Source organism: Akebia trifoliata, chromosome 12 (genome assembly GCF_017979445.1).
Source record: "Akebia trifoliata isolate Shusen 1 chromosome 12, ASM1797944v1, whole genome shotgun sequence".
Lineage (NCBI taxonomy): Eukaryota > Viridiplantae > Streptophyta > Magnoliopsida > Ranunculales > Lardizabalaceae > Akebia > Akebia trifoliata.
The window spans coordinates 12,981,449-13,008,375 of NC_141386.1; the positions used below are offsets into that span (position 1 = coordinate 12,981,449).

The 26,927-nt window shown below is 34.6% G+C and overlaps 1 protein-coding gene across 1 annotated transcript; it reads left to right on the plus strand.

Annotated features, from left to right (window-relative positions):
- The first annotated feature begins 8,778 nt into the window (after positions 1 to 8,778).
- LOC147388911 (uncharacterized) lies at positions 8,779 to 26,575 on the plus strand. Its single transcript, XM_086417787.1, has 7 exons — positions 8,779 to 8,992; positions 24,960 to 25,002; positions 25,094 to 25,186; positions 25,316 to 25,378; positions 25,507 to 25,602; positions 25,826 to 25,903; positions 26,301 to 26,575. The coding sequence occupies exons 1-7, from the start codon at positions 8,829 to 8,831 to the stop codon at positions 26,385 to 26,387; spliced, it is 624 nt and encodes a 207-aa protein (XP_086273913.1). The 5' UTR covers positions 8,779 to 8,828; the 3' UTR covers positions 26,388 to 26,575.
- The last annotated feature ends 352 nt before the right edge of the window (positions 26,576 to 26,927 follow it).

Sequence of the window (26,927 nt, forward strand, 5' to 3'; positions counted from 1 at the left end):
ATCAGCCTATAGTACAACTCAATTCCCTAATTAGCCCATGGTCGTTCGTACAGTGGGGGATTGATCTGGTAAGTGCGCTGCTCAAAGCACCAGGAAACCTAACCTACTTTCTAGTGGCAACTGATTACTTCACAAAGTAGGCAGAATCACTTCCTCTTGTCAGAATTCGCCAGTAGGAAGTCTAGAAGTTCATTTGGGAAAATATAATTTGTCGATTATGCCACACACAATAGTATCAAATAATGGGAGGAAATTCACAGGAGAGTAGATCAAAGATTTTTGTAAAGAGTATGGGATAACATAGTTATTCTCTATGTCACAATATCTACAGGGCAATGGACAAGCTAAAGCCACAAATAAAGTATTGATAGATATGCTAAAAAAAGTTGGGAGAAGCGAATGGTAGGTGGACAGTAGTCTTGCACGGAATACTATGGGCCTATAGGACATCTGCTAGGACTTCTACAAGGACGTCTCCATTCGCCATGGCCTATGGAATGAAGGCAGTATTACCAATAGAGAGTAGCTTCCCTACAATAACTCAAAGGTGGTACAGACTGGCTAGAATAACCAATAAATAATATAAGAGTTGGATTTGCTGGAAGAAAAATGAGAAGCAATGCTGACAAGGTTAGAGTGTTAGTACTACGTAGAGTATTACGTAGAGTATTCTAAAATAGAGTTACTTCAATAAAAGAGTTTGCCACAGGCAGTTCAAAGAATGAGAGTTAGTACTACGTAGAGTATTCTAAAATATAGAAGAGCAGAATAGCAGAAAACAAGGTATAAATTGGGAAGGACTATAAATAGTAGTAAAAATAGGCCAGAAGGGAGTATACTATTTAGTAATAATGTTCGATCAAGAGCTGCCTAGACCGTAGAATACTTGTAATCTCAAAAGATACTATCAATAAAAGAAAGCTCATTTGATTGCCATAACTTGCGCGTAGAAATATCTGAATTGGGCCCCACTTGAATCTGGGTCTACGTGGTTCAACTCTGCCTTAGTTAGCAAGGTATTGAGCTGGTTGGGGCCTTACTCTGACACGAGTAATAAAACACTAAAATGGGCCCCTTTGGGGGTCCAGGTCTATGTGATTTTGATCTGCCTTAATTGGCAGGGTATGGGGCTGGTCGGGGCCCTATTCTGTCATGAGTAATATAACACTAAAATGGACCCCTTTGGGGGTTTGGGTCTACGTGGTTCTACTCTGCCATAATTAGTAGGATATTTAGCTGATTGGGGCCCTACTCTAACACGAGTAACATATCACTAAGTTGGGTTCTTTCGAGAGTCAGGTCCTCACAGCTCTCCTTTATCTTAATTGGTAAAGTGAAGAGTTGGACGGCCATGCTCTGTCTTGAGTGATAGAGCACAAAGTTAGGCTTTTTCGAGAATCAGGTCTTCGCAGCTTTCCTCTACCTTAATTGGTAGAGTAAAGAGTTGGACGGACACGTTCTATCCTGACTGATAGAGTATAGAGTTGGGCTTTTTCGAGAGTCAGGTCCTCGTAGCTCTCCTCTACTTTAATTGGTAGAGTAAAAAGTTGGATGGCCATGCTCTGTCTTGAGTGATAGAGCATAAAGTTGGGCTCTTTTGAGAGTCAGGTCCTCGTAGTTCTCCTCTACCTTAATTGGTAGAGTGAAGAGTTGGACGACCACGCTCTGTCCTGAGTAACAGAGCACATAGTTGGGCTATTTCGAGGGTCAGGTCCTCATAGCTCTTCTCTACCTTAATTGGTAGAGTGAATAGTTGGACAACCACACTCTGTCCTAAGTGACAAAACACATAGAGGGGCTCATTTGAGAAACAGGTCCTCGCAACTCTTAAATGACGAAACACTGTAATAGAACCCTTTTGAGGACAAGGGTGTGCCTGATATTATGTCTTGATAACGTTGAGCGATATCTTGTACTGCCTTAATGGTCATAACACTGAGTTAGAACTTTATTAGAGGCAGTAACTCAAAAATATCTTTCCAAAGCAGAATGTTATGTTGCTTAAAATCTTAAGTGATATTTCCCTACGCATCTGCATTCGAAAAAAGGTTCTACCTAAGTAAGAAAAACATAAGGTAGAACTTGGGGGGAAGAAATAGTGATATAGAGCAAGTAGTACAAAAACTAGATCAAATTTTTGCTAAAATGCTTAAGTAAAGAAAAGTGTACAATGCAAGTAATACAAAAAATAGATCAGATTTTTATTGAAGTGTTTAGTGTATAGTGCAAACAGTATGAAAAGGTAAAGTCTTTGCTATTCAGTTAAGGTAAGAGTAAAGTAGTAGTTGGCATAAAAATAGATCATTTCATTAATATTGAAAGGTGTACAAAAGAAATCCCAAAAATGGGAAAGTATAGGAAAAGATCAGCAAAAGCAGAGTACAACCAAAAACCAAGAGACAGATCCTTATTTAGCAGTAGACGATTAGTTGGTAGAAGGTGAGACCTCGACAAGGTTGGAAGGATTGACTATTTCGTCCTGATCGGCGTCAATAATAGGGACAAGAAGTAGATTACTGGCAGGGGTAGATGAGTTGGTCTGTCTGACTTGACTCAAGTCTATGATCTGCCCGGCCTCCATAAGCTTACTAAGGACACGATCCAAGATAGCAACTGGGTTCCCCTCCTCATTTAGCTAGAAGGGAGGGACTCGCCCGTAGTTACCAGACCAATTGAGAATCTCCCTAGGGAGAGGACCAACAGGACCATCATAGTCTTCTTTGTCTTCTTTATCCTCATCCTTCTCATACTGAAGCCAAGTAGCCTCAAAACCTTCGTGATAGGCCTTATTAAAAACTTTCTCTACTAGCCGAGAGTATTGGACCTACAGTTGACCTAATAATTTCTTGGTTTCTGTTTCTTCCTCCTTGGCTTTGACCCTTGCTGACTCAAAACCAGCCTATACTTTCTCTTAGAGATCTACCAATTCTACATCTTTCTTCTATACTCTCTCTTTGAAGTTGGTCAGTTCTAGTTGAAGAATACCCTGGGATTCTATCAATTTCTTATTATTGGACTCCAAGACTAAGTTTACCTAGGAAAACTAGGCCAAATTTGCATCCATTTCCTCCCTGGCCTCCTAAGAGAAGTGATTAGAGGAGGCTAACTCACCATGGAGCAGAACAATTTTCTCCTCATACTCTTTGGTTAGAGTAGTTGCTTGGTCCTCAATTTCACGCTACTTCAGGAAGGCCAGGGTATTGTAGGAGTTGGCCTACAAGAAAATAAAGTAGTTAAGTGAATAGAGCACAAAATGTAATGAACAAAGAGGGAAGAGCAGAAAATTACCTAGTAGAGGCCATGAACAAATTGACCAAAGCCCAGATCAACATTGGCCCGGTTCACATCATCACAGTCCTTAAGAGAAATAGAATGGGAAAGTAGGGATGTGGCGATGACAGGGTTCCTTACCCCGCTGCTTCTGTTGAAGACATGATTGAAAAGGGGCCAAAAATCATTGTTTACATTTCCATCTTAAAGGAATGCCCCACGACTCCTCTAGGAGAAAGTTGATTCTTCTAGGGGAGTCAAGAGGTCACTAAGGCCCTCTTGCTCAGACTCCCTTACGGGTGAAAGGCTCATCAAGCTCTTTCTTATGAGCTTGCACCTCTTTCGTGGTTGGAGCTTAAGAACAAGGCTGGACTCCCTAATGGTGTCTGAACTCTACATTGCCTGAGCATAAACCACTTTAGGAAGCTCAATAGTAGTAGTAACAACAACAATAGTAGAAGTAGAAGCAAAAGAAAAAGTAGAAGCAGAAGTAGGAACAGCTTGCTATCCACGCACCAGTGTCAACTGACCTGCTTTTTTAGTATGGGTGGAGGCACACAGGGCCATATTCTTCATCTTCTTCTTCTTCTTACCTTGGTTAGAGGGAGGAGTAGCTTTAACGGCATAGGTGAAGGAGAGAGGATACTCCAAGTGGTCAATATTCATGACGTCGGAGGACCCTAAGGGAAACAAAGGAGAGGGAAGGACATGTATAAAGCTAGGGGGGAAGGAAGGTCCTCTGAGATTTGCTTGGCCCATCGTGTAAATGGCGTAGACAAAGGGGAAAGATAGGTCTGATCTCCTTTTATCACCTTGTTTGCCACCCTGGTTTGTAGACCCACTGCCACTAGTCCCCCTATTTTTGAATGTTTTGTATTGTTCTTTCTTAATCTCAATAGTAGAAAGGGTAGAAGAATCTACAAAAAAGAAAAAAAAATCAAAATTAGATTAAAATTTACACAAGACCAAAAAATGGGACGTAGCTAAGTGCCTAAAAGTTGGACTTGCCCTAGAAGGTCTAATGGACCCTATACCCCACACAAGAAAAGCTAGGGGAAAATTCCCAGCTCCCGAAGACAATTAAAGGGTCCTTGTACCACCCTTTGTCAGTACTAGGGAAAGACGGAACCAGTGCAACTACTGCACTCTTGGAGGACAATGAGTAGTACCCAGGATGCTGGGAAATAGCTTTCAAATTGTATTTGGAAAGGAAGTCATTGAAGGTTATCTATATTTTCTCCACTATTTTCACCAGGCGATAAAAGTTACCAAACATGGCTTGAGGTCCGATTTATTTTACTCAACACCTCCCTGAGGAAGGAAGAGAGAGAAACTTAGGCCAACTTTGATTTGGCTAGTGTAAATCATGATTTTCCCCTGATGATAAGTCAGTTTGTAACGACTTATTCTATGTAATATTACTTGACATTTTACTAATTTGAGAGTGATTTTATTTAGTAATCGTTCTTTTTATTGTTTTAGGTAATAAATGGATAAGAATACGAAAAGGAAGCAATTCGGGGTGAAATCAGAAGAAAAGATGAAGTTTCGGAGAATGGAGTACAAGAGGTAGAGGCCGCCGCAGCAGTGGATACATGTTCGCCGCGACGCTCGTATTTAAATCAACAAAGGCCCCAAGACAGAAGCTAGCCGCCGTAGCGGTGGGTACATTCCTGCCGCGGCACGCAGCGCGATCCCGTTTTCTGCACTTCGTCTCGTGTTGTTATTATATTGTTTAGATCCAATTTAAAGGGGATTAAACCCTAATTGTATTCAGAACGTATGGAGGCTATAAGTAGTTGATTGTTTAGGGTTTATGGATATCTTGGAGGCTTGAGAAGAAGAGGGAGAGGAGATCAAGTGATTGCTACGGCAATCTCGAATTTTACTGGTTTATTCTTCCTTTCTTCTATGTTTAACTTCAAGATATTTGTTTTGTATTTCGTTATGAACTAAATTTCGTTTCTAGGGTTGAGATGTAACTCAGATACAATTTCGTAGTTATTTTATTCAAATTCAATTCATTGTTTTGCAATTACTTATTTGTGTGTCTATTTTGAGTTTAATGCTATCAAATCTGAAGGCCAAAGTTTTGATTGATTTATTGATCTAGGTTTATAATGAGAATTAGAATCTAGGTTAGATCAATAAAATAGATCACGTTAGAATGAATGAATGGTAGAGGTACTTTAACATGTTCTAAGAGGTTAGTAATTCAATTTACAATAATTCCACAGATTTTATGACTCTTTGGTATTTAAATTCACATAGAGATGTGCTGAGTTAATATTTTAAGGAGTAATCTAGTGTATTTAGAGAGAAAATACTATTTAGTACAGGGAATTAAACTTCCAAATAAGGCAAGCAGGAATTACTTTGAATAATCAATTACATAGGAGTATCTGTAGTGAAGTCGAAAGCCCTAGGTTTTTAATCCATAAGAATCCATTCTTTCTTGTTTCATTGTTATTTCAATTTGCAATTCTACAATTCTCGATTCATCAAATAGTAATTTAGGTGATTATTTTTAGTACTTAGTAACTTAATCCTCGTGGGAACGATATCTTATGTTATTACTTGAAATGATTAGTGCACTTGCTAGCATAAATCATACGCATCACCTGACGACGCTCGTTAGGGTTGTTGGGGTCTTTGCAAACCCGAATAGACACAAAGATAAGGATATAAAATCCCCTTTGAAGTTGGGTCATGTTAGTAGCCATTGAGAAATTAAGTTTGCAGAAAAGAGAAGATAAGAACAAAAGATTACCTTAGCCTGAGAGAGGTAAATATGGCGGTGAAAAAGAGAGAGGGAGAAAGAAAACATGATAAACATATAAATATGAGATCGCAAAAACAATAGCACAGTATGAGGAGAAGCTAGTACAAGTCTCTTATTTATAGGAGAACGTAAATGAGTATGTATGCCTGGGAGGATAGCCTAATCCAACTTAATCGTCGCAGCTTGGGGTGCAGTGCAGATGTTAGTGGGGCATGTGGATGACCACAGATTAGAGGCAATTCGTTTCAACCGTCTAAGAAGATTTGAAACAATGTTGCATTGAATATGTCGAATCATTAAGAGTAGAAGCAATGATAGAGAATCACAACAACCAATTAGAATAAGGATACGTGTCTTGAGAAGATGGCGAGACTTTGCGTCTCCTCAAGAGAGGGTAATTGTAGACGGTAATATTCTTGCAATCATCCAGATTGTATACTTGTCCAAGTCAGTTAAGTGGTATCATGTGCAAATCAACATATGGAGTGTTGCCCAACAGAAGGGCAAGCCAAGGTAGGTAGCTTCTAGCCTATCTAAAAGGGTAGCACAACATCAAGCAAAACCTGGTCTGCCAAGTAGGGCAGACCTGGTAAAAGAATATTCGTAATCCTGATTTGCACATGTCAATGCCTAAGATCTTGGAGGAGATCTCCCCAATGTAGTAATTCCAATCCCAAATATCTTCATTTCATTTAGGATCTTGGGAATCAAGGGATTCTCCAGGATCACTAAATGATCTATAAATAGCACAGTAGGCACATGTTTAAGAATGTTTTGGCCGATTGAGAGTCCAACCAATAATAACCTTTATTCTTCTGCAATTCGAACTTGAGCGTCGGAGAGTTTTTGGCAGGTACTTCATTGATGCTAATATGGAGGTGGAAGGAGTGATTTCAGATTAGTGAGATAGAGTCCATTAACACCGTTCACCGGAATTTGACCTTACGTATATAAAGAAAATAAATCAAGAATCTTAGTCAAACTAAAATGCCAAATACATAAATTTAACTTTCGTAACTTTCTCTCTCCTAATTTTTAAATCCTAATAAACTTAAATAAATGATAAACTAAAGTTACTAAATTTCCTTTAAATATTATACTAATACCATGGGCCAATAAAATATATAAAATTAAGTCAAAAATAAAATTAAGGTCTTAAACCATAAAACTAAATAAATAACTATAAAATGATAAATCTAGACCTAAATAAGTGAAAATCTAAATAAATACGAATTTTTCATTGAAACCCTTGACTGTTGACTTGATTTGTGTTTTGCATTAGCTAGAAAAGAAATTTGTAGATAATCAAATCAGGAATTGGGTAGTGATTAGTTCAAGGTGATGTAAGTTGGAGGTTAGTCATGAGGAGGATCCACGATAATGATAGTATTTTCTCTCTTTATTTTGCCTATGTAATAATGTAAGAAGTTGTTAAGAAAATCGTTTTTGGGTAAGAACTAGCGAAGAACCTATTATAGTGTGTTCAATTTCTATTACTCTGTAGTAATCATTTTGACAATTTCCTTTGTACGCAGTTGTTAGAATATAATTTCTACCTTTAATGCTAATTAGTCAGTAGAGTAGTCTAAAAGGCTATGTCCTCAGAGGATGCATGACAATTAATCCATTACAAGTAATACAAAAATAAATTAATAGTTAATTATAACATGTTTATACCTTTCCAACCCAAATCTGTGAAACAATGTGGGTTTTAAAGCTCTAAAGAATTGATCAATCAATGGGACCTCCAGAGAGTTCATCCCTAACATCTTGTACACGTGAAGGTCCAACATCTTAATTTTCACCATCTGAAAATTGGGGGTCTTGTAGAAATAACACGATGCTTCTTGTATGAGGATGTTTGTCTTTGACGTGAAGACATTGCTAACAAGTAATGTAAAAGTGGATCAAAAAACATACCATGTATAGTTACATGTATAGATTTATAAATTATCTCTTATAGGCATTTTATCAAACGTGAGACACACTCTTCAACTATATAACAATAAACTAACAAAATTCTATATTTTAACTTTGATAGACAATATTAAAAAATGAATAATTTATTGAATTAAATCTATTTTATAACTTACATCTAGTATTTAAAAGTGAATGAAAAACTTACATTCATCATTACATGTATAAATTGATAAAATATCTCTAATAGGCATTTTGTCAAACATGTGATATACTCTAACAAGGGCATAAAAATAAATGAACAAATTTTGTAGATTTTAACTTAAATGAATAATGACCAATATGAAAGGATTAAGAATTAATCGAATGAAACTTCTTTTATAACTTACAATTGAGATTGTAGAGGTCTTGAACCAAATTTATATAGTGTAGGGTTCAAAATCTAAAATGGCGAAGTTGAGGAGGCATTGAGAAGTTTCAATAAATACTTAAAAAAGAGGTTGTGACGAGAGTTTGATCAACTCACGATACAAAGATCAATGGAAGGGAATCAAATCGTCTTTGAAAAATTGGTTATTTGGTCTAACTGTGTTCGGTCGGTGGGTATGTTAAATTCGGTTGGTGAATGTGGCTAACAAGATTTTGATGCACACACACCCCACAAGTACACGGGGTTTATGCAATAAGTGGGTGTTAGGAGCAAAGAAGTTGGTGCATATAACGTGCATTTTGGAAATTGTGCTCGAAAAACTATTGAGTTGAGTCGGAAAAATTTAATTCGACTCGTCGAGTTTTAAAAATATTGTGTACGCCACCCCAGGACCCTTGTAAGACAGACACACGGAGAGAGAAGGTGAAGATGATAGGGTTATGTTCCTCGTTATCATCTCCTCAAACCCGAACTCAAGCTCGCACTGTCCCTCTCTTCTCAAAACCCTTTAATGATGACAGACCTCATAACTTCTCTGTAAGTTTTCGCTTCAAAGCTTCTGCAGATGTTCCTGACTTTCTTTCTACGGATTGGTATGTTTTTCCGTCTTCTTTGCTTCCCGCTTTCGTTCGTCAATTTAAGAATATATATATTAGTTTGTTTTTTTTTTTTTGTTTTGTCAAATTTCATCTCTTCTGAATGTATGAGATCGAGGGTTTTTTTTTTGTGAATCCTAGGGTTTCTTGTTTTAGGTTATTTGATTATTCAGAGTTCGATTGGATTTCAAGATTTTTTTAAATTCTACGATTCATTTGGTGTTCGGATCTGTGGAGGAAGAGGAGACGATTTAACAGTTAGGGGAAATAAATGGGGAAAGTTACTTAATGCACCCTGAGGGAAGGACTTCTTTCTAAATCACCCTAATTTTTCGGCGGTAACTTGATGGTCCAGTTAGTGAACCTTTTCTTTCGTAATGCCCCCCTGACCGGCATTCAATTGTTGAGATGGATGATTCAAATTATTGAGATTGACTTTTGTTCCGATCGTCAATATCACCTTTTACAACAGTCGAGATCAAATATTGTAAATGAACAATCTCAACATTTGAATGTGAAGCATCGAGGTCAACAGTCAAATTGTTGAGATCGACTTTGTTACAATTTTCGATCATGACTTTTCAACATTAATCATCTAGATGAATGATTAAATTTTCGAGATTGATGATTTGAATGGTTGATCTCAACGATTTGCATCATCAATCTTGACTTCTTGGGTTCGTCATGTCATTGGGGTGAGTGCATTAAGGAAGAAACATTTTGCTGATAGGGTTGTTAAGATACCACCTCAAAAATCAGGGCGCATTTAGAAACACTTCCCTCCCATGCAATCTATTATTTAATTTTTCCAAATAAATAAAATATGTAGCCTTTTTGTTTTTATTGTTCGATAATTCACTCATTAGTCGTTAGAGTTATCATTGGGAAGTCTATACACAAATGCTTAATTTTGACTTTTTACTAGTTTCATTGTTACATTTGCCTGCCATTGGCATTTTATGTTGTAGTGATTATGGTGTGGTTTTCAAAGTCGGACACAAATATACAAACTATTGGATTTGACAATACTTTTTTGATAAGTATAATTTTATTGATCAAGAAACTGGAGGACAAGATGACCCCCTAGAAGTAAAAGGAACAAGGGAAAGATACACAAAAAAAAAAAAAAAAAGAAAAGAAAGAAAGAGAGAAAGCAACTAGAAAGTTAAACACAACACACCAACACTCTCAACACTACAAATAACATAACTCCTCCCATTTGAAAACGAAGTCTTCAAAAAACACTCCTTCAAATATACCTTGCTTAATTTACACTAGTAGAAGAGCAATCCCAATTTGTCCAAGATCACATCATTAAACAATTTTTCATCTCCTTGAAAGACTCTTCTATTCCTTTCCCTTCATAGCTCCCAGCAAATTGCGAAAAGGAGGATGAACCAAAAATACCTTTTTCTGCTGGATAACACATTGTAGCTCCACCCCTATAAATAAGGATAAAACTGATTTTGGGAATACCTACTCAACTTGGAAAATAAAGAGAAAGTGACTCCAAATTTTAGAAATGAAGGGACAATGAATCAAAATATGGCACTCCAACTCTCCATTTGCCTTGTAGGGGCTACACAAATTTGGCATAGGCATGTCTCGTTTTAACCAGGTTTTCTAAGGTAAGAATTCCGTTAAGAGATGCCAACTAGATGAAAAAAGCCACCTTGGAAGGAATAAGAGATGACCAAATGGATGCCTCCAACAATGCTAGATTGAAATGGAGCAACAAAGCCTTTTGGAAGGAGCTCACAAAAAAGAATTTTTCTTTATTTTCACTCCATTCTCTTTTGTTGTCCTCGTCCAACACAATGTAGATAGGATTGATAGTTTTTAGAAGAGAAGTCACTTTGTTGACCTTCTAGTCGTTGAAGTTTCTCCTAAATCCCATATCCCAAGTTCGCCCACTCTTATGGTGAGTCAGATAATCTTTGACCCTTTTTTTTATTCAAAGATGTTGCATAAAGGGAAGGGAATTGTTATGATAAAGGCGATCCTCTGCATTACCAATTTTCTTAAAATTGAACCTTATTTCCTCACCTTAGCTTGAACGTGATACCTCGTTAAATTATCGACACACTTTCAAAATTTCCTTCCAAATGTTGCACTCATAGGAAGACCCAACCCTCCTTGCTTTCCCAATCACTTTTTTTTCCCTATATTTTTTTGTGGTTATTTTCCTCCATAAACCTCATCTTTCCTCCGTAAAGTACCACACCTACTTTCCTAACAAAGCTTTGATTGTTCTTTTCAAATCCTTTATCCTAAGTCTCCATTTTTTTTATGCACAAAGGAGTTTCCCCTTGACCTAATGATACTTTCTTTTACTGTACTTGTCATGCCACAAGGAGACTCTCATTAATCTTTTTCTTTTACCCTCTACTCCCTTTGGAATGGAGAATAATGAGAGGAAATAAATCGGGATGCTTGTAAGAAAGATTTAAAATATCGTTTCATTTCGATGTTTCGGATTTCTCAAAGATTAAAATGAAATCGAGACATTTGAAACAATCAAAATATTTTATTAGGTCTTTCAAAGGATACCTAGATCAAGGGACATGTAATCAGTTTGAAGATACATGTGTTTTTCAAATTTATCCAAATATGCAGGGGGTTTGTCTAAATCTATGAGTCTTTGAGAGGTGACTGTGGTCAAGTGCAAGTCATCTCCTCAAAACACTTCTCTGTGCGACTGTATCATTAGAAAAAAGAGATAAGAAGAAGAAGATTTGACCGACCTACCTTGAAATTCGAAGATGGCGATCCAGGTAGTTTGAATCTCTCTCTATCAATTCTTTCTATCTCTTAGATATCTCATATCTGTATTTCTTAAGTTACATCTGTTCCAAATCTCCCAGATCTGAATTTCTCATACTCCATCTCTTCCAGATCTCTTACATGACGTAGCGGAAGCGTGTGAATTAATAAATTTGACAGGTTGTATTCTGGAACACTCAAAATTCAATTTGAATCAATAGATTTAATTGATAAACAAAAAATAGCTTAAAAGAAAATAAAGCATCAAACTAAAAAGTAATAAAGAGAGAAAAGATAATTGAATTGATAATTATTGAATTTTCGGATTTGGAGCTCTTTGTATAGATAACTCCATCATAACAATTTAGAATCCTACTAAAATATCAAAAATTAACATTCCTAACCTATCTATAACATAATACTAACTTTCTAATCCTATTAGAACTCAAATTGGATGTTTCTATACACTTCTAATTATAGCCTAAATGATAAAAACAAATTTAAGACAAATTAGAAACTAATAAGGAAAAGTACTACCAAAGTAACTAAAAATAGAAATCTCAATAGAACTGGAAAATAGAAAAAAAAATCTTAATAGAATTAGGAAACTACTTAGAATTGTAGATGTACTACATCAGGTCCCCTTTCTTTAAAAAACTCATCCTTGAGTTTTCTTGAAGGCATTTTTTTCTTGTTTTCCATTCATCTCTCGCTCTAATCCATTTTCAGTGATATCCGTTCTTTAGACTTTGTTTAGAGAATTTAATTGATCATGACATATCATCAAGTAAATCCATCACATAATCATTATTGCTTATCCTCTTCAAGATATGAAAGGGTTCAATTTTCTTCAACTTGGTCTTGCTGTAAATTCTGGTGGAAAAACGATCTTTACTAAGATAATTCATAACTAAGTCTCGTTCTTCATATCTTTTGAATCTTCTATGCTTATCGATATTGGTTATGTATTTATTAGGAAAAACTTCAAGGTTCTTTTTCTCTTGTTTCTTTAATATGTCATGCTCTTTCGGAATCATTCCATAATAGAACAGATTTGGGAGACTTGCACCAAGCACCAAATCGATGTGGTGTTGTAAATTCTCCATGAGAGACAGTGTATTTGATAATTTCGAAGGAGTAAGATAAGAAAATTCCTTAAGGAGGGGTTGTACATGATGAGAAACTTGATGGGAAGGTCTCGATTGGTAGGTTGCATTACCACAGTGATTACTTGATGTGTTTTCTTTAAGTTCTCATTGATGTTGGTAGAAGTAAAACATGTTCTCTCCTCGATTGGTTGGGCAGATTTGGGCTTTGTATGGGAGGGGTGTAGATCACTTTGACACCATTATACATAAAAGAATAGATGTTGGTTTTGCTTTAGTATGTAATATCATTATCATGAAACCAAGGCTTTTCCAAGAGGATGTAGCAAGCTCTCATTGGGATGATGTCACAAATAATCTCATCTTTATATTGCCCAATGCTAAAGAAAGGGAGTATTGTCTTGTCACATTCTTCTTGCATTCATTGGCCACCCAACTTATAGAATAAGGTGTAAGGTGTTGCGTAGTGGGTAGCTTGAGTACATCGACCATGTGGCTTGAAATTATATTTTTCGAACTTCCATTATAATTAATTGGCACAACTTGCCTTATACCTTGCATGTAGTTCTAAAAAGACTATGTTGAGTTGAAAGACCAACACGTTGTACCGACAATAAGTTGCGAATAAGACAACTTCGATGTTCACCTTTTTCCTTGAACTTTTTATCCAATTGATCTTTGGTTACAATAGATTGGTGTTCTTCAACCATGTTGAAGGTTGTAAAGCTTTCAAACGAGGCTTTGATACCACTTGACATAGCGGAAGCGTGTGAATCAATAGATTCGATAGGTTGTGTTCAATGGAATATTCAAAATCAATTGAATCAATAGATTTAATTGATAAACAAACAATAACTTAAAAGAAAACAAAGCATCAAGTTAAAAAGTAATATAGAGAAAAGATAATTGAATTTTCATATTTGGAGCTCCTTATATAGATAACTCTATCGTAACAATTTAGAATCCTACTAAATTATTAAAAATTAACATTCCTAATCTATCTATAACATAATACGAACTTTCTAATTCTATTAGAACTCAAATTGGACGTTTTTAAGCATTTCTAATTATAGCCTAAATAATAAAAACGAATTTGAAACAAATTAGAAACTAATAAGGAAAAGTACTACTAAAGTAACTAAAAATATAAATCCTAATAGAACTAGAATACAGAAAAAAATCCTAATAGAATTAGAAAATACTTAGAATTGTAGATGTCCTACATCATTAGATCTCTCAGATCTGAATTTATCAGACTCATCTCTTCCAAATCTCTTAGATAACAAGAGAAATCAAAGTTTTTCAACCGAAAAATCAAAGTTTAGTTGATTATTTCGATTGCATGGGTGTTTCATTCCAGAAAGTTGAAAAATCAAATCATTTTGGCCAAAACAAACTGGAACGGAATGAAATTTTAAACTATGCTTGCAAGAGTACTTTTAATCAAAAGTAGTCTATAGTCTCCCCCCCTTGGACGTGTATCTTGATTTTTAGGCAATCAATCATTTTTTTTGTTATCTCGATTACCTGATCCCAGATTCTTTTGCTACTATAGGAAGACCTAAGTAAGAGGATGGAACGTTTCCATCTGGGAACATTTCTATCGACAACCCACCATAATTGCAATGATACTTAAATCATGAACCACACCAACTCAAAACAACTTGCTCTTTGGGATTTGATATGTAAACTAGAAATTGCCTCAAAGCAATTTAATAAAGCCCTCAAAACTCTCAAGTGATCATTGAAATTATTAAGGAAAACGATTGTATCATCTGCAAACTGAATGTGAGAAATTATAGGGACATCCTCATCAACTCTAAACCTTGACAAAGCACCAATGTTGATCGTGTTAGATAACAGTGTTCCTAAATCCTCAGTTACTAACCAACAAGTACAAGGATAAAGGGTCTCCTTGCCTCAAACGTCTAGTACTGCTAAAGAAATTGGTTGGACTACCATTTGCTAGGATTGAAAAAGACACCTTAAAAACACATTTCATAATCCACCCAATCCAATTCTCCCCAAAATTCATCATGATTCAAGATGGTAAGGGAAGAAAATGAAATATTAGGGTAGAGTATCTGATTTGGGAGTGAGTTAAAGATTAAGGGTTAAGTAAATGGATTTCAAAAAAAGTTTCTGACCTAAAAGGTTTTATTGGCTATTGTGAAAGGTTTTCACAATCCTAGTGGTTATATGTTGAAAGGTAAAATGCAGATTTTTTTTTTTGATAAGTTGATAATTTTATTGAAAATGGGGACGAGAAGGCCCATAAAATACAAGAACAAAACAAGAAGCAAGCAAAAACTAAAAAGCATCTAGATTACAAATCATATCCCAATCATAATATTTTTTGATAGGGTCTTGTAATTAGGTTTAAGGATGTTAAATAGGGTTAGGTTTAAGGGTTGCAGATTGAGGATTGAGGGTTAAGAAAAGGGGAAAGGATTAAGGATTGATGGAAATGGGTTCCTTGAATTCCAGAAAATCAAAAACAAGAAAATTAAAAGAAAATCAAGAAAAGACAAAGAAATAAGATTAAAAGAAAAGGAGAATGGATAAAATGATAGAACCTTGGAATCATACCAAGGGTTTCTTGGAGTCACACGTAGAATAATGGAGAAATCACATCAAGAACCTCTATGAAAAGAAACTAATTCTTTATTCATCAAAACTCTTTGTAAAAAATCTTAATACAATATATATTCTATATATATAGGGGAATGCTAATGTCCAAGACCTCATGGGGATGTTAGCATTTTCCAACACTTTTTTTTTTTCAATAATACCCTTACTGTCACGCCCCAAAAACTCAACCCGAATCCCCATGATTCCTAAGTTGAATCCCGAGGCATGATATAAAATCCCATATCATGATAATCAATACATAAACGTAAACGACAAATAATATAACTATATGTCATACCTGATCATTGCTCAACAGAACATATACGTATCCTCAAACATCATAACACTTCACATATATACATAAAACAGTAATGACATAATATGGTGTTCATAATTACATAACAAAAACGACAGCTAAAGACTTAAACCTATCTCTAGTTTAAGCCTTATTACTAGTAATACCCATGTTCCACTCCTGGAAGCTTGGACTGATCATCTATAAAGCCCTGACACTAAGCCTCCTCGGAAGGATCAGCTAAACCAGGTGCGTCTGAAATTTGTGATGTCGTAAGGGTGAGTAACAGGGGAGTTACCAAATAGGGGAATCTTACAATTCTAAATAACAGCATCCTATATGCAGTTTAAACATTCTAGAAATTCATAAATCATACATATTTGATATTTAAAACAATTGAAAATAATTGAACACCGATGTCATAAAACTTAGTAGGAAATTGAAACACTTAAAAATTTGAAGAAATAATTGTTCCTAATATAACATCAAATAATAGAGTACTATAATAGAGAGTTGAGGGTCACGACTGATGTGAACATCTCAGTCAAAATACAATTATTCCAATACTTCACCAGTGTGGAACCCTACCGTTAGTTCCTAATTCTATTGCCAGCTTCTGCCATAATTTGGGTAACTGTTTTCCGGCTCAGGTTGGCCGTTGACCAACGCCTTAAGAAACAGGCCAAATCAAGTAGGTCATTCTTTCTTGATTATTCTAGACTATTAATGATCATTAACTAACCATCTTCATCTATGCCAATCTAGCGTGCATGTGATCCTCGATATTCTCTACAATCATACAACTATCTACATCTTGTTTTCTATTAAAGATAGAAAAGAAATTCTCGGATTCCTGTTGTGATGTTGTATTCTTATGCATCCCATAATACATAAGAACTCAAACAACGCAACTGTTATCATAGAATAACACATCATTCCGGAAATGTCACAACATATTATTCTTTATAGGTTTTCACAATCTCTTTAATAAATCACTAAAATACTACATATAAGTATTTATTTTCTTTTCAAAACGTAATGAAAGTAAAACATACACGTGTTTTAAATACCCAGTCCACTCTTAAATGTATAGTCTCATCTCTCTTTTCTTTTTCTTTCTTTCGTGTCTTACACAGTCTATGACTGAAGCATCACTTCATCTTTTCTCTCATTTTCGTGTCTTATATGGCATACGCCGAAGCATCTTACTAACTGGGTATTTTAAAAGCACGACATTCAATTGAGAACTCGTTCTCATATTTATTTTAATAAATTACTTTTCTACCCAACTTTTTAATTAGAAACATTTATTGGAAATCCATCAATAAAATGATTAAAGTAAACTGTTCACCAGTTTAACTTATTCAAAATCATGTATGTTTATAAAAAATTGTGAACAAAATATATGTATTGTGTGTAAAAACAGCAACTTATATAGTTGCTGTATTTTCTTCTTGACAAGTACAAAATACGTATAAAATACGCAAAAAGTAACAAATATTTTGAGCATTCAATTAAAGTATACATAGTAAAATATTAGATAAAAACAACTTTCATAGTTGCTGTATTTTATATTTAACACGTATAAATACGTATAATGTACGTATAAAACACGTATAACGTACGTATAAAACAACAATTTTTTTTTTATATCCTATCTAGCATACATGTTGTCAATTTAATACAAAAACAACAACTTTCATAGTTGCTGTATTTTGTTTTTAGCATATATAATTACGTATAAAACATGTATAAAGTATATGTATGTTAAAAAATTTACAAAACAACTTTAGCTTTAAAATTACTAAATCAGAATTGTTTTAAGAACAAAAAAAATTCTATTTTTTACAACTATAAAATCAGCAATATATATATTTTGTTAAATTACTAAAACTATTATAAAGAGTTGTAAGGGCCTACCTTCTTTCTTTTCCTTTTCTTCTTTTCTTTCTCTTCCTTCTTTTCTCTTCTTTATTTTTTCTTCTTACTTTTCTCTTCTTTCTTTGTATAAAGAAAATGAAACAACACACAAAAAATCAGCTAATATCTTATTTGATATTTTCAAAAAAAAATATCTAGATATTTTAAATATCTAGATATTACAAAAATTCTAATTCTTTTAGAATTTCTTAAAAAGATCTTAGTCAAAGTTATTTGACTAGTCAACAATAATTGACTTGACTTGAGTCAACAATAGTTTGACTTGACTTGAGTCAATAATGGTTGACTCAGTCAACCTTAGTTGATTTGGTCAACATTTTTTTTTAAACATTACACCTACTCATTTTGTTATTGTCATTTAGTGAAAAAGACAAGGGTATATTAGTCTTTTTACATAATAAATGCTTATTTATTTAATTAATACTTGTTTCTTTCATAATAAATGCTAAGGGCATTTAATCTTTAGAATTAAATGTCTTGTTGCAATAAATGATTTGGCAATCAATGCAAACAAGCATTTGTTATGTAAAAGACCATCATACCCTTATTTGTTTTCACTAAAAGACAAAATGAATAGGAGTATTATTGGAAAAATAAAGTGTTGGAGAATGCTAACGTCCCCATAAGGTCTTGGATGTTAGTACTCCCCCTATATATATATGAACTATCTAAGAATCCTAATAAAACTAAAATACCAAATAAGAAATATAATCCTAGAGTTCGAACAAGTTAGACTACTAAAATAAAAACAAAATCAAACAAAGATTTGATCTCCACGTACCATAGGTTTCTAAAACAACAAAAATAAACTTTTTAAATGGTTACAACGCCTACAACTAATAAGAATTAGTCATAGACCCCTATAATTATCATAATTGTGAATAAACCTAATGTTGTTTCATTCTAACAATAAAGTTCATGATTGAAAATAAACTAAAAAAAATATCCTAAAAAGAAAATATACTCTTCAAGCTTTGATGTCCCCATCACATTCTTATCATCAAGTACTGTAGAAAATCCCAACTCACATGATCATATGCTTTTGCATGTCATCTTTTCCATTAACCCTATCCTCTTTTCTTTTAATCTAGGCTCTACTTGTTTGCACTGTGAAATTCAGTAATCACAAAGTTTTGTGTTTATGGAAGTTTGTAATTATAGACTTTTACATCTTTTTGCAAGTGGAGTGCTTGGTATATCTGATGTAATGTTTATTAGGTGCTTGATTACTATGCAAACACCAAAATACGCAATTTTTTCTTTTAAAACTATCATTTTAATAAAAATCTTTGCCTCACTTGCTGGTCTATGAAACTAGAAACCTATTTCCTTAAAAGCCACTATTTTGGTTCATCTGCAATTTTTTTTGAGACTATTAAATTGGGTCTGCAACTAAATAAAGCCCATAAATCAACCAGATAGCTATATTATTAAGGAAGGAAATATGTCAGAATTAACTTATTTCCATTGCCAAACACTCCCTCAATCTCTGAACAAGTTACCAGTGCATATGATCACATTTATTAGTAGATTCTCTCGTAAAGCACAAAATGCCTCATCCATGGACCTGATTCGGACCAAATTATGTTGCAAATCACATCTATTTTGGTGGACTTTGGATATAGAAAACTTCAAAACAAGAAAAATAAAAAAATAAGAGCCAAGAATTCTGCAAATCGTGAAAAGAACAACATGAATTGAATCAAGATAAAGGATTGAGAATGGATATTCTTAACTTGCGACCACTAGAAATGGCCTCATGGAAGTGAAACGGAGCAAGTTTGAATTCTTGTTTGAATAGGAGATGGTTGTTTTAGGGTTTTCAAAAACCCTAGATGAGTGAGACAGATTTAATGTGAGAGAGAGAGAGAGAGAGAGAGAGAGAGAGAGAGAGAACCTTAGTTGTCGTTGCATGGTAGAGGAGAGTGGATGGAAAGGAGATGAGACGGTACGATTAGGTTTCCACAAATTTGTGGGGACCTTTTTTTCCCATAAAAAGTTCTGATTTATTTACCTAGTTTTCATGTTCTTTTACGAGTGAGCTCACAAGATACTCAGACCATCAAGCACACTAAAAACGCAAATTGCCACAATCTTTTATGTTTCCGCCTATTTGAGGGTCTTTGCAATGCAAACAAGTAAGGCCCTAGAGTCAATGCATTTGTTTGCAACTAAAACTCTGTCATGAATTTGTCTACCTTTTATGAATGTCCCTTGCTTTGGTTCTATTATGTCTTCTAACACTTCCTTTAATCTTAAGGCTAAAACTTTAGCAATGATTTTATACGTTGCACCCACCAAGCTAATTGGTCTAAAATCAACCACATCTTTAGTCCCAACTTTTTTTGGGATAAGGGCCACAAAAGTTGTAATGTTTAAAAAAAAAAATGTTGACCAAATCAACTAAGGTTGACTGAGTCAACCATTATTGACTCAAGTCAAGTCAACTATTGTTGACTCAAGTCAAGTCAATTATTGTTGACTAGTCAAATAACTTTGACTAAGATCTTTTTAAGAAATTCTAAAAGAATTAGAATTTTTGTAATATCTAGATATTTTTTTTTGAAAATATCAAATAAGATATTAGCTGATTTTTTATGTGTTGTTTCATTTTCTTTACACAAAGAAAGAAGAGAAAAGTAAGAAGAAAAAAAACAAAGAAGAGAAAAGAAAGAAGGAAGAAAAAGAAAAGAAGGAAAGGAAAAGAAAGAATGTAGGCCCTTACAACTCTTTATAATAGTTTTAGTAATTTAACAAAATATATATATTGCTGATTTTATAATTGAAAAAAAATAGAATTTGTTTTGTTTTTAAAACAATTCTGATTTAGTAATTTTAAAGCTAAAGTTGTTTTTGTAAATTTTTAACAACATGCATATACTTTATACATGTTTTATATGTAATTATATATGCTAAAAACAAAATACAGTAACTATGAAAGTTGTTTTTGTATTAAATTGACAACATGTATGCTAGATATGATATATAAAAAAAAAATGGTTGCTTTATACGTATGTTATACGTGTTTTATACGTACGTTATACATATTTATACGTGTTAAATATAAAATACAGCAACTATGAAAGTTGTTTTTATCTAATATTTTACTATGTATATTTTAATTGAATGCTCAAAATATTTATTACTTTATACGTATTTTATACATAGTTTATACGTATTTTATATGTATTTTGTACTTGTCAAAAAGAAAATACAGCAACTATATAAGTTGCTGTTTTTACACCCAATACATATATTTTTTTCACATTTTTTTTATAAACATACATGATTTTTGAATAAGTTAAACTGGTAGACAGTTTACTTTAATCATTTTAGTGATGGATTTCCAAGAAATATTTCTAATTAAAAAGTTGGGTAGAAAAGTAATTTATTAAAATAAATATGAGAACGAGTTCTCAATTGAATGTCGTGCGTTTAAAATACCCAGTTAGTAAGATGCTTCGGCGTATGTCGTATAAGACACGAAAATGAGAGAAAAGATGAAGTGATTCTTCAGTCATAGACTGTGTAAGACACGAAAGAAAGAAAAAGAAAAGAGAGATGAGACTGTACATTAAAGATTGGACTGGGTATTTAAAATACGTGTATGTTTTACTTTCATTACGTTTTGAAAAGAAAATAAATACTTATATGTAGTATTTTAATGATTTATTAAAGAGATTGTGAAAACCTAAAATGAATAATATGTTGTGACATTTCCGGAATGATGTGTTATTCTAGGATAATAGTTGCGTTGTTTGAGTTCTTATGTATTATGGGATGCATAAGAACACAACATCACAACAGGAATCAGGGAATTTCTTTTCTATCTTTAATAGAGAACAAGATGTAGATAGTTGTATGATTGTAGAGAGTATCGAGGATCACATGCACGCCAGATTGGCATAGATGAAGATGGCTAGTTAATGATCATTAATAGTCTAGAGTAAAGGAAGAATGACCTACTTGATTTGGCCCGTTTCTTAAGGCCTTGGTCAACGGCTAACCTAAGTCGGAAAATAGTTACCCAAATTATGGCAGAGGCTGGCTATAGAATCAGGAACTAACGGTGGGGTTCCACATTGGTGAAGTATTGGAATAATCGTATTTTGACTGAGATGTTTATATCAGTCGTGACCCTTAACTCTCTATTATTGTACTATATTATTTGATGTTATATTAGGAACAATTGTTTCGTTAGATTTTAAGTGTTTCAATTTCCTACTAGATTTTATGATATCGGTGTTCAATTATTTTCAATTATGTGTTAAATATCAAATATGCATGATTTATGAATTCTTAGAATGTTTAAACTGCATATAGGATGCTGTTATTTAGAATTGTAAAATTCCCCTATTGGGTAACTCCCCTATTACTCACCCCTACGACATCACAAACTTCAGGCGCACCTGGTTTAGGTGATCCTTCCGAGGAGGCTCAGTGTCAGGGCCTTATAGATGATCAGTCCAAGCTTCCAGGAGTGGAGCATGGGTATTACTAGTAATGGGGCTTAAATTAGAGTTAGGTTTAAGTCTTTAGCTGTCGTTTTTGTTATGTAATTATGAACACCATATTATGTCATTACTGTGTTATGTATATATGTCAAGTGTTCTGATATTTGAGGATACGTATCTGTTCTATTGAGTAATGATCAGGTATGACATATAGTTATATTATTTGTCATTTACGTTTATGTATTGATTATCGTGATATGGGTTTTATATCATGCCTCGGGATTCAACTTGAGAATCATGGGGATTCGGGTTGAGTTTTTGGGGCGTGACAAAAGTACTATCCAAACCGTAGTCCAAATAATTCCTCCCTTGGAAATCCTTTATCACTCTCATGAGATCCTTAGAAACTATGTCCCAACTTATTTTGTAGAAGGCAATTGTGAACCCATCAAGTGTAGGAGTTTTTTCTCCACACATAAAGGTGATTGTCAAAAAGACTTCTCCTCAATTGGTCTTTCTAGCCGCACTCATTTTTCCGTGGAATGACATCGAATTCCATATTTTTAGGTGTGGTCTACCAACTACCTTGTTTGAATAGAGATCCTTGTAAACCCCCGCAATTCCTTCCCTTATTTCTTGCTCATCCTCCAATAGCACACCATTAATCACTACCATTGAAATGTGGTGATACTTCCTATGGTAGTTTGCCATCCTATGAAAAACCTAGTATTATTGTTCCTTCTCTCAGCCAACAAGTTTTTGACTTTTGTTTCCAACTGATCTCCAACATTGCCACCTTTTAAAATTTCATCCTCACATTTGCTCATCTCAACTTCTCTTCTAGCAACAAATTTCCATCTTCCTCTGTTTTATCTATGCTCTCAATTTCATGGAGGATGGAATTGTTTTTCAACTCTACTTTCCCAAAAACTTCTTTGTTCCAAACCTTCAATTTCTTTTTTAGAGTCTTAAGTTTACTTTTAAAGATAAACCTTCAGTTCCCAGAAAAAGAAAAATCATTTCACCATTCTTCCATAGGCTCATGAAACTTCGGGTGAAAGTAACCACGTATTGTCAAACTTGAATAAAAATCTGTCTATTTTGAATCCCCCTCCCCCCCACTCCCCCCCTCCCTCCTCTCCAAAAGAACATGAAAGTGATCTGACATTGGATTTTCTATTGAAGAATGGGTTGTTGTGCAGAATTGGTCCCATTGATCAAACTAGTAATCTATCCAATCTTGACATGCTCGGAGGGACTTGATTGTTTGACCAAGTGAATAAATTCCAATTTAGGGGGATATCCACTGAAGAATGACGATTGATAAAACAATTGAGTTTTCTCATCCCCATCGTGATTGTCAATTCCCCTCTCTTCTCATATGGGAAATTGATGATGTTGAAATCCCCTTCTAAGCACCACGGTCTCCCTTAGTACTTTGTTACATCACTCCTCCCAAAACTGATTTTGCTCTGAACCTTTATTTGAACCATAAACTTCTAGATAATACCCATTGGAAAACCTCATTTACATAACTAAAAATGATGGAGACTGCAAATGCACCCACCAAATGATCTAACACTTTTATGTAAGACTTGTTCCACATCACTATGATTCCCCCTGAGGTTCCCAATAGGTGGAAGCCACTCCCAACCAATGTTTTTATTCCAAAGGTCTTTTATGATGTTGTCATTGCAGTCCAGTAATTTTGACTCTTGTAGAGTTATCACGAACGGATTCTTAAGTCTTCTGAGAGTCTTGATTGCCAACCTGTTCCTCTTATCCCCGAACCCCCCTCACATTCCATGACAAAATTCTAAATGTCATTGATAACTACTCTCTACTCCTGTGAAGGAGTAGATACCACCAAACAGACTATCTTTCAACCTACAATCTACTGATTTGCCCAATTTCCTTTCACTTCTCAGCTGCTAGGAATGTCCACAACTGCGACTCTCAAAAGGAGAGAAGGCCCTTTATCATCACAATCACTTTCCGATACTGAAACTGTTTGACTTGCAAAGAATGGACTAACTGTGTCTGAGATAGGATTATTCATGAAGGGAATCTCCAAAGAGTTCCCCCCACTTCTTCCTTAAGCATTTCAATTGAAGTAATGCTCAAACGACAATGAAGATCTGAGAATTCCTCACAAACCCCTTAAGTGGATGATTCCAAATTGTGGATTTTGTCCACAACGTTGCGACTATGAAAATCGAGCACCTTGCCCTTTTTGTTAGAAATTGGTTGAGCTAAATGCATCTCTGTCCTCGAACCCCTTTTCTACCACCCCTCCCCATCTGGGTTCTAATTTGTTTACTGCTGCATGCGTACCACCAGGGTGTAACCTTGAAATAGATTTGTCCCACCTTCTGTTTTGAAAATAGTTCACAAGGAATTGAATGACTGAGAAATACATGGAAGAAGTCTTAGTAGAAAGGAAGTGTAGCATAGTTTTTTATTCTTGGTGTTAAATGGGTCATTTTCCAGGTCTGTCAGTGATACCCAAATCATTTTTCTCTCTATATGATGACTTTATTGGGTTTAATAGAGATAACAAGTTTGCATTTCTCAGTCCCCAAATCTCTCTCATCTTTAAGGTCTATGAATGTCATTGCCCTTGTGATCATTGGGTTGCATCCCCGATCTTTATCACCTCGATAAAAAAGGAATATTACCTCTGGTTGAGGGGGGGTAAAATCATATCAAACCCTCAAATAAAAGAGGAATATTTGTATTTGCATGTGTTGATTATTGATTCTTTTGTATTGCAGGATAGAGTCTCGCAGGAAAAGACCTTTTGGCCCAAGACTACATGTAATTTTCTGAATATAGCAATGCTTACCAACCATCATTATTATTATTTCTAAATAATATATTAATAGTCTACTTTAATCACTTATTTTAGTTTAGTGCCGAAGAAGCAGTCCAACACCAGCTTGATGCACTGAAATATAATGACCAGCCTCGTCAAGATTATGGGGTGGAGGTGATGTACAGGGTAATTAATGACTATCCCAACTCCCAACCTGGGTGAATGCAGACATGTATTTTTTAACTGTTTTTGTTGTGAAAAAGGAGAATAGGGTTAGCAATCTGAAGATTATATTCAATATTTTTGCTTGGACAGTTTGCTGGTTTTGATCCATTTGAGAGGTCAACCTATTTCGGACCATTCTTTGATTTGGGACAGGTTAGTGAGCCTTCTTTATCTAAACTGTTGACTAATTTGATGACTGTGTAATGGTTTTTGCTGTTGTTAATTATTAACTTTTATTTTAATTTTAATTTTAATGCGGGACTTCCTAATATGCGACGCAGTTTGAGCGGTTTAGGCGGATTTTCCACCATTCAACCTACCGGGTTTTGCTTGGGCACAGGGAAAGGAATATCTTGAGCAGTTTGTGGGTTAAAGAGGTATTCTAGCCTAACAGTTAAAAGCAATAGAATAATAAATAGATTGTGTTATGGGCTTGGGGCTTACATATGCCACAACCAATGTACTTTATAGATAAAACCTGCTAATAACTTCAATTCCAATGTCCAAAATTCCTAACCCAATTGCTGGTTTTATAAAGTCTTGTGTCTCTAACTGGACGGATGGATGGGTTGATGTATATGAACTTTTCTTTTGCAATAGAACCAATTCAAGCAGAGGTTTTGGATACGAGGTTCCCGCCCAGGAGAAGAAGAGATATTCCAATTTACAATGATTCAGGTCTGTTCACTTTTGCTCTTATGCAAATCTTGTTAATAATAAAATTGACATGTAGGACATGCAGACCTTATAATCTTATTATGAAAAAAATAATATGCTTTTTTTTCTTAAATTAGTTTTTCAATACTAGAATGGATAATTAATGCCTGAAAAATATAAGTATCTTATTTGAGCTTTTGTCTTGTGTTCCTCACAAGTTACTACAAAATAATAACCGTTGAAGTTATTTTACTTTTTTTTTTTTTTCCTGAAATAAGAAATCGATCATCTATGGTTATCAAGACTGCGAGATCACACCACCACTCAACGGAGAATGCCAGTGCAGTCCATGCCTTGATGTATATTTAGTTAATCGTTCGTTCACATAGATGGATAATTTTGGCTACTTTTCTTACAGAGGGTTGGTGGTTCGTGGGACGGTTATTGGTTGACAGAGAGCCTACTTCATGATGGTGACAGTTTTGGTGGAGGAGTCGCTTATTGAACCTACGTGGATCCTGCTATATGATTCTGGTCATCTAGTTTGTAAATTATTAAGAATGGGTGATAGATTAAAGCATGACAGTTTGCCTTCTCTCAGCCCTCACAAATGTATATATATAAATATGATAACTTAAGATTTGTAAATGAAGGAAAAATAGCTAATATGAAATTGCTGAAACCTTCCCCAGAGCTCATGATCTCCGTTCTTCAGTCTCTACTTCATGATCACGCCTCTATCCCTCCATTCTGGTCATTGCTATGGATGGGATTTATTAGGGCCTAGTCCGAGGTTTAAGAGATGATTAGAGGTAGAAGACCTCAAATGCACCACTCTTTTATTTTTCTGATGGGTATATCGAATAACATTTAGAAGGCTCTGTAATGAAAAAAGTGTGTGGGGTTGCTTTTGGGGCAAGAGGTCCATTGTATCACGTTTAAGATTAGGTTATATTTATTTTTGTTATAAATTTCAATGAATGAAAGATATGTTATTTTATTTCTGGCCTAAGGATTATTTGTTATTATGAGTTATTTAGGGAGT